The 9792-nt window shown below is 31.6% G+C and overlaps 1 protein-coding gene across 8 annotated transcripts in view; it reads left to right on the top strand.

The window, feature by feature from the left end:
- LOC112503762 (pyridoxine/pyridoxamine 5'-phosphate oxidase 1, chloroplastic) overlaps positions 1–5424 on the top strand; it is a 24217-nt gene extending 18793 nt beyond the window's left edge. For 2 of the 8 annotated variants that reach the window (XM_025107757.1, XM_025107764.1), the window contains exon 14: positions 2050–3164. In XM_025107757.1, coding sequence (XP_024963525.1) covers positions 2050–2116 — 67 coding nt within the window. In that variant the 3' untranslated portion in view covers positions 2117–3164. The other 6 variants (XM_025107759.1, XM_025107758.1, XM_025107760.1 and 3 more) reach the window with 6 other exon arrangements.
- Positions 5425–9792: the final 4368 nt, after the last annotated feature.

Below are 9792 nucleotides of genomic sequence, written 5' to 3'. Positions count from 1 at the left end.
GGGAAAAAGCAAGCTGATTACTCGTTACACTGTGACAATGAGAGTGCAGTGAAACTTGCTAAAAATCCAGTCTATCATGGGAAAACAAAGCACATTGGGATGAGGTATCACTTTGTCAGAGGACTGATCAGTATGGTACGATGAACTTGAAGAATATCTCAGGTGCAAAGAATCCAGCAGACATGTTCACCAAGTCTGTGACGTTGGATAAGCTGAAGTTCTGTATGACTTCAGCTGGCCTTTAGGAATAATGTTGAGAAGGCAGGTGGCAACTAGGGGAGCTTAAGCTCGGTTGGTGTTTACAGAAGTTCAGAGGAGTGCAGGTGAACATGTTTTGAAGCCTCCAAGTGGGAGATTGTTGGAATGTAGGCTTCGGCCTACTAAGTTAGACAAAAGGGAGGAGGCATAAAGTAAGGAGCCAGCCCTAGCCCAAAAGGAGCCGGCCCTAGTCTCTACCCTAGTTTTCTTGATTAGGAGATAACCCTAATTATGTTTGTCTATATATATTAATCTCATTGTACTTGTAAACATTTGTAGCACCTAAATAAAGAAAAACCTAGTTGTCCCCGTGGACTAGCACGATCAATCTGATCGTGTGAACCACGTAAATTCTTGTGTTCTTCTCTTGTTTTTGGGTTGTGCGTATTGCGTGTGTAACGTTTGTCCTAACAAGCTTTATCCATTCAAGACTTAATGGAAAACCAACCAAACTACCCCTAAATCATGTTTGAGAGTGATTGGTTTTTGTACCATCATTCATTGCAAACTAACCGTTGTTCTTGAGAAAATGCGAGTAGAACACTACATTTTTGCAAAGAAAGCATTTTTGGTCAAATCTTTGTACTTGGCATTTTTGTCCAAAATGGCTCTTGAAAAGTGCAACTTCTTTTCTACAACTTTTGCAAGGACAATGGTTTCTTTAGTAATGAAAAGTCGAGTATGAAGTCCGAGGTTCTCTTGTTATACTATGATGATTTTTGACATGAAAAGTACTCTTCTTCTAAGAAAGTTGACTTGGTGTTATGAAGCTCGGCTTATTAAGTTAAATGGGGTTCTATTTTGTATTCGAGATCCACTGGAGATCGAAAATTATTAAGCTCGAGCTCGTTTTGTAGCTAGTTAAAAGCTCGAGTCATTAACACTCCTAGTTGAGGCTAAGAAAGGAAAAGGATGGTGTCACTAGGCTTGGCTTGTGTACCCTTGGTTCCTATGGACCCATACGGGTTTGTATAAATTAAGAAAAAGCTCTATAAGAAAACATAAACAAACTCTCTAAAAAGTTGCTAGTAGAAGTAGGGGTGTTCGTGGTGCGGTTTGCCCCCAAACCGCAAACCTTGTGGTGCGGTTTATGCCGTTTGTACTTAACGCACTTTACATCTACAATCCAATAAACTTTATTATAAAATCAACAATAACGTGACGTAGTCCAAACAAGTAAAAAGTTCAAATACATCAAATTTCCAAATAAATATTACATAGTTAAAAATAGTCTAAGAAAACTATAAATTGTACATAATTAAAAATAATCTAAGAAAACTAGAAGTATTACATAAACTAGCCCAATTATTATATGCATATATATATATATATATATATTATGAATTAAAAAATATATATAAAAAGTGTGGTGTGGTTTGATAACTCAAAACCGCAAACTGCATATTGCGGTTTGGTAAAAATGCAAACCGTACCCCAGAAGTTTTAAACCGCACTTTGGGGTGCGGTGTGGGCGGTTTGGCAGTTTGGATGAACACCCCTAAGTAAAAGTGTCAAAGAGGCGAATAGTGGGCTAAAAATATAGGTTAGAATTAGGCTCATTTAGGCCTTGATGATCTTGGATCATTTTTTATCGCCAAGCGTCCAAGTCAAAGCCAACCAGGTTGAAACTCGGCTTGGGTAGTCAAATGAACAGACTCAGCTCAAGATTGCTAAGCATCGTGACAAGCTGATTCGCAAGCTGTCAGAATCTCTCTCTTTTAGTTGTAGACCCCCTACTCATGTGGGTGTAATCACCATTTAGTAATGCACCAATTTTCTTTTTGGTTTCAGGTTATGTTATTCTCCCCAGGAGGTCGATGGCACAAATGTGTGGAGAATCAAACGATTGGCACCCTAACTAGCATTCTCGTCATCCTCATTATGAAATACTCAAAAGTATGCCATTCTTTCTTATTTGCTTGTCATCTTTTCGTTCTGTTTTTGCATATATCTTGCATATGCTCATTGTCAACCAGAATTTAATGTGACTGAGACTCTATCAAACTATTTATGACAACCATCTTAAATATTTTTAAAAAATTACATAAGAAGTGCATAATAGATTAATACAAATAACTACATGATGATGCACCTAGAATTTGAGTTCTGATTTACCTTGAATCTAGTCATGGAATACTGAGAAATCTTGAGTTAGAGGACAATCTAGATCAGAACAGTTACGAATATTTGAAATTTGTTTGAACCGATGTGAGAATGTGATAATATGTTATACTTACCTGGTTAAAAGAGACTAAGGGCATGTTTGTTAACAACTTAATGAGCTTAATGGGATTCGCATTTTATTCGGTCAGCTATACATGACTGTTTGGTAGTAGCTTAATGATATAGAAAGTGGCTTATTCGTTTATGTAGAAACCCAAGCTTTATCCAAACCTTCCCTTCCCAATTAAAAAACAGGCTCCTTCCATCCATGAAGAAAACCCTCTCAATCTATACATACAAGACTTGATGGAAAACTAACCAAACAACCCAAGTAACTCGGGTCTTTTTTAGTACCCTTCATATATCGGGTACGTTTTGTTTGGTTTGGTTTGGTTTGATTTGGTGATTAGAACAAACAAAATTAATAATTGGTGAACCTAAAGATGAATCAAGTGTGAAGTCTTTAAGCTTGAGTTTCTTGACATTTTGGTGCTTTTTAGAAAACCCTTTTTTAAATTTGTGTGATGGAGAAGGGTTTGCTTTATTTCTTATCAAGTAGGTGGGAAAATGCCCAAAAGATTTGGAGGTTTATGTTATGGATGAAGCCTTTATATCCAATATATTATATGCATGTAGAAAGAAGATGAGTGGGGAGGTTGATCCTGACCAAAATAGGGTCCACCCATGAGGAAAACATCCTGCTGCACATTTCTTTTTAAACTTCTTTTGACCACTTGGAACCTGAATAATGTCTCTAATACTTTTGTTTCAGAGGGGGATAATAACACTCATTCAACATCAAGACTTCTTCATTTCTTAACCACAAAAGAACAAAACGAACCGAAGAAAATTATGGACAACTTTAATGATTTTAATCAACTTAATTACTTCTTAAATGGTTGCTAGGTGTATGATTATGGTATGTTTTTGTAGGATTTAAGGGTTAATAACAGTATTTCCAACAGATTCTCCATAAAATCAACAAAATTTATATTCATCTCCAACTGCTTCTCCATTTTGGAGATTATGATATGAATTATATTATTAAAATATTCAATGCCTTTCATAAGATATTATATCTCCCCTACACATCTAGTTTCAAGGATTCTCATTGATAGGAAGAATAAAAAATAATTTGTAATCATTTTTGGAGAGTTCTCCAAATTTGGACTCTTACTTTCTCCTTTTTAGAGAAGGTTTTGAAGGATTCTGTTGGAGTAAAAATTCCCAGGATATGCTTATGGTGTATGAATGATTATGGTGTTCCCGGCATCGACAACAATTGTGATCACTGAGTTTATCAGGGCTAATATCTTACTGTCGCAATTTGCTGATGATTAACAAAACGTTGAAATTGTTTTCATTAGCTTAGTTACGGTTGTACCTTAAAACCCGAATCTAATCATTTTGAACAATTTGACTCAACGCATTAACTTTTGAAGTGTGTGATTATTAATTAAAATATTTAAGAACACCCTCAATAATGACAAAATATGGTATTTTTATGCTTGGAGCCAAAGTCCAACAACATTATCGGTTTACAATGACAACTATTGTGCAAAAAGCCAATTTTTGAGTGGAACTTTGTCAAAAAAAATGGCATGCAAGATTGTATTTCTTTTTAAAATAATTTTGAATACTAATACTATGATTTTAAAATAATTATATGTATTTCTTTTTACATTTTGAATACTAATACTATGATTTTATAAAGAGGGTTTCGGATGTTGGTACATACCATGCTATACATCTTTTGAAATTATGGATTTGATTGGACAAGGTAATGGAGATTTGGTGATTTTGTGGGCAAATCCCAATTCATGGTTATGTGACACTATAACCAAATTCACATTCTTTTACACTTGGTGTGGAATCATTGCTGTCACAAGTCACTTACAATGCTTGATGCCCATTCATGAAAAGAGAAGCCAACCCTATAAATATAAAAACAACTTGTCAAATTCTTGTTCAAATCTAAAACCCCGATTTTGTTGAATTAATCAAGTTCACATGGTCGAAAAGTGCTTACGAATCACAATCATGCTCACTTCATTACCTCAAAACTAGTATTTTCAACTATGATATTATTTAGGAAAAGTAGATACAATAGCTTAGAATTCGGTTCTTAATTGACCAAGGAACGAAAAATGGTTTTATTTAGTAGCAAATTTGTCTAAAAACAACGTATTTGATAGCAAATCGTACCAAACTTAAGTACTAGCAAAGTCGGTCTTTATTTTTAAGAGGGTCGAATGACCACACTTTCACTTGTTAATCGTAAACAAAGGGTTATTGGTCCAACATTACTTGGAATCTCGAATTGCTTGTATAACCCAACATCTCTGTAGGTCAGTGGTTCAAGTTTCACCAATAGTGACGAATAAGTATGATTCTAATTCTAATTTTTTAATTATTTTATTCGCCTTATTTAAATGGTTCTTTGCGTGATGCATTGAAGCCTTCTCATGTTGATAATAATTATAAATCATTTTTATAATTATAAACAAAAACAATATCTAGCAAGATATCATCGTTATCCAAATGATAAGGATTAACTGATTCAGACCAATTATCAGTTCTCCTGACCATCACAATGTTCACGAGACATGGTTTTATGTCATTCTCGTTAAGTCAATTTTGTTTTTTAATTTTCAAATGGATTGAATAAATAACAACTTTTGATATCATATACCTTTTAATTGAGCATTCATGTATTTCCTCAGCAGGTCTAGAGGCATTACTCTTGTCATGCAGGAAGGACAAATCATATATATCTGATGCAAGTCTTCTCTCAAGGCATTATCACATACTCAATGACTATTTTGTCATTCAGTTATATGACGTTATTAGAGCTAGGTATTAAAGTATATTGCTTAACCATAGTAGACTTCAATATCATCAAGTCAAATAATGTTATCGTACATAAGAAACATCTACGACACTCATACAGAAAACTCTTATGAGTTCAAATATGCTAGTGTCGGTTGTATTATTTTGATTCAAGTCTAAAGTGACATTTGACCAGGGTCTTTTTTAAGAATCTTACTCTATGGTTGTCATTATGTTCACTGGTTAATACTCAATGTTTACAATCATCCAATGACTGACTTTTGGTGATAGTATTATTATTGTCAGTAAAATAGACACACATGACATGACTATTTGGTCGAGTCAAGTGTTGAACGTCTACCAAGCATACATGAGATGGGACAGAGCAACTTAATATTATACGTGGTTCACAAACAATATAAATTGGAAGAACATCAGTCTTTATCGAAGATATTTATTCTGTTTTCGTTACCGATCATAAAAGATTTTCTTTTGACATCTAAACTAAAAGAAAAATATGCCAAGAGATTGGTGGTGTTGAGATCCTCAAAATATTCTTACTTCCATTTGTCAAGAATTAGGTTTGTACTTTTTGTATGCATTATCCAATTTTGTTGCTTACAACTCTCAAAGTCATAAAGATGACAAAACTTCATGTCATTTTAGTATAATCCATCTTTTCAATTTGACCAAAATAGTCCTTAAATTCAATTTATCTTCTTCATTTCGACATCCTAATCGACCAGGTTGCAAATGGTACAAGCAAGGGTATTTATGTCATTTGAAGTAGATCATCAAGTATCTATTTATTTATCATTTGAAAAGAGAGAGAATCGTTGAGCGTATTTATGACAAGTTTAAGGTTCATATCAAATTGATGTTATGTAAACTTTGGATAAAATCATGCCAAAATTCTAGAGGTGGCAAAATAGACGATCAAGCAAACTGAGTAACATGTCAAAACATATAATCTTTTAATATGGGTCAATACCTCTGAAGATGTAATACAGATGATTCCAGACTGCTATAGTTGCACGAACAAGTAAGAGTTTGAGTTCAGTAGTCGTAGGGTGAGTTATAACATCTTAGGGAGTTGGATACGTTGTGGGCACTTAGCTCTTAATCTCATAATACCTAGCAGGTCGCTGAGTACCTAATTCTTTTATCACAGGATGTTCGTGGGACGGAACAATATTAGCCGACTTGTGGGTTGACGATTATAAACCCTTTTTCTGCACAAACTTTTTTCTTTCAAATAACTAATGCTTCACAGGTGATCCCGAAAATAATTCTATTAATTTTTTAACGAAAAGATTTATGCGATTGTAAACATTTGAGTAGACTTTGGACGATTTTCAATCCGTTTGGCCTGATGTGTTCTTCATTTTGTTTTTAAATAATACCAAAAGACTCATCTGAGACTAAAATACAATTAAAACGGGGTGATTTTCAAGTAAATTAGTTAAATTAACACATCTCAAAAATCTATAACCCGAAGCCATTCAGCATAGGTGGAAATTAGCTGCGCCGAACGATTTCGGTGAACTGGCTTGGGTCAAAACTCACAGATGTTTGTACGGGTTGATTGAGTTAACTCGTTTACATTTTCCATGTATTTCTGTTTTATATATAATAATAAACAAAAACTATTAGTAATATGGTATTTTGAATAAAAAATCCATGAATGAATTATTCATAAACCGCCAAAAATTGTCGGTCACAAAGCGTGAGGAAATATTTTTTAAATTTATCTAATATACATAAAAATAATATTAAAAAATAATTTAAAATATCTATGTCTTCTTATTAAAGTTCCACAAGTGGTCAATAACCAAAAAGACTTTGAACCTTGGCCACCAAAATATTTTCAATTTTAAATTCAAAGAAACAAATTTTTATTCTGAAATTTATTTCTTATTGTAATACAAAATTTAATTTTTATAATTTCCCAATAAATATGAGTGATCTAAGCGGAAAAATTGAAGATTTTATGATATCTATATATATATATATATATATATATACGGTATATTTTAAATGCAACCATGTTCATTTGTACAACTAATACAATTCAATCAATTGAGATATTTATGAAAATAATGATAATCCATTTATTATGATTTAAATATTTATGAAAGATAATTAAAATTTATTAATTATGATCATTACTTTATATTATGAAACAATCAAAACTTTTATGAAATCACATATTCATCAAATTAAATGTACGGTTGAGATTGAGTTGTATTGGTTGTACAAATGTAAATGGTTGAATTGAGACTATATTTATAGTATGTTTTATGTTTCATAATTTATTAGGATATAACTAATTCATTGTAGGTGACAAGAAATGAAACTGTTTCACCCTTTATAGAATGAACTTACGTGACTCCTTGTGAAAGACGGACCGATTGTCATGTAGTGTTGAACGATAATTGCAAACTGTTTTATTAACGGTTATTGAACTAGTATTGGACTATTAATAAATTCTAATCAAAATATTTTTTAAAATAAGAGAAATCCTAATAAACAATGAAACATATAAAGAATGAAACATTTTTAAAAATATAATGAAACATTTTGAAAACTGAATATTTTTTAATTTGATAAATGTTTTTCATGCATAAAATGTTTCAAAATATTAATAAATTAAATTTATCAGTGAAATTGTGTTCATGGTCACTATTGAACATGACATTCGTTTCATTACTCAAAGTACATATATTTTTTTAATGAAACAAACACATATTTCACATTCTACTGCTTTTACAATTCATATTTTAATAAAAAATATTAATGGTAAAAAAATTATATTAAGAGAAAAGATTTACCTCCTTCCATAAAAAACGTTTCCATAATACATTTTCATAATTAACAGTAGTTATTAAGATATACCTAATTCATTGTTGGAGATTTGACAAATTTACCCATTTTTCAATTAAAAATTAAACTTTTATTCTTTTATTTTTTTATTTCCTAATATAAACTCATTTAATATTGACCATTGATGGAGAAAATGAATAGATGAGAATGATTTTTAAGGTTTTCACAAATGAAGATGGTTTGCAATTGATCCTCTCTCTCTCTCTCTATATATATATATATATAGAGAGAGAGAGAGAGAGAAGGGGGGGGGGTATTTAAAAACTAACTATTGATACGGACCATACAAACCAATTAACTGGAATAATTATTAAAATAGTGAGTTGTGGATTTGGTTCATGTGGTTTGATGTTTTCTTTGATTAGGGTCCCTATAGTATGTTTATTGTGGAGTTGATTCTTGTGGTATTCAATTTGTTTTGACCATGGTCTTTCTAATTAATGCTTCTGTTTACTCCGTTAAATCAATGGTCATTTTAGCATTTTACTTATTCTTTTGTCTTTTTCCTATAAATAAAACAATATTTTTTTACACACATATATATATAGATAGACTTGGGATCATGTGAGATCAATGGTTTTTCGTGAGACCAATTCTCAACCCTTGGATTAAATCTACAATCTGAACATTCATAAACGCCACGAGACTTCTCAGTAATTACAAAATTGTTAACTTTAGACTATTAGATCATTAGCTTATAAAGTTGATCAATGAACATAAATTGGTCTTACGGGTCTCACGAAAAACTCTTGGTCTGATGTGAACCAACTTTATATATATATATATATATATATAGAGAGAGAGAGAGAGAGAGAGAGAGAGAGAGAGAGAGTTTGTTTTAAATACAACCCATCGTATTTGTACAACCAATGCAACCCAATATATTGAGATATTTATGGAAATGATGAGAGTTTATTTATTATGATTTGAATATTTATGGAAGATTAATATGGTTCATTAATCATGATCGATACTTTATATTAGGAAACAATAAAAACTTCTATGAAATCACATATTAATCAAATGAAATGGACGGTTGAGATTGTGTTGTATTGGTTGCACAAATGTCAAAGGTTGTATAATAACCAACCTCTCTCTCTCTATATATATATATGTATATATATATATATATATATATATATAGAGTTTGTTTCAAATACAATCCAGCGCATTTGTACATTCAATGCAACCAAATTAATTGAGATATTTATAGAAATGATGAGAGTTCATTTATTATGATTTGAATATTTATGGAAGATGAATATGGTTCATTAATTATGATCAATACTTTATATTAAGAAACAATTAAAACTTCTATAAAATCACATATTAATAAAATGAAATGGACCGTTGAGATTGGGTTGTATTGGTTGCACAAATGTCAAGGGTTGTATAATAACCAACATCTCTCTCTCTCTCTCTCTCTATATATATATATATATATATATAGAGAGAGAGAGAGAGAGAGATGAGCGATCAAATGAAAATCACCCTCATTTGTAAAAACCGTACAAACCGCTCTCATACGTCGATTTCATTGTTTAATCTTATGAAATTTTTTCATGAAATTGCTTAATATTGTGAAATTGTTTCACATAATATTTTTTTTTTGATGAATTTATTTCATATATGGTTATGAAATTGTTTCATATAATATTT

The sequence above is a fragment of the Cynara cardunculus genome, unplaced genomic scaffold, assembly GCF_001531365.2.
Source record: "Cynara cardunculus var. scolymus isolate 2C unplaced genomic scaffold, CcrdV1 Un_Scaffold_3746, whole genome shotgun sequence".
NCBI lineage: Eukaryota > Viridiplantae > Streptophyta > Magnoliopsida > Asterales > Asteraceae > Cynara > Cynara cardunculus.
This window is presented reverse-complemented; position numbering and strand designations above follow the sequence as displayed.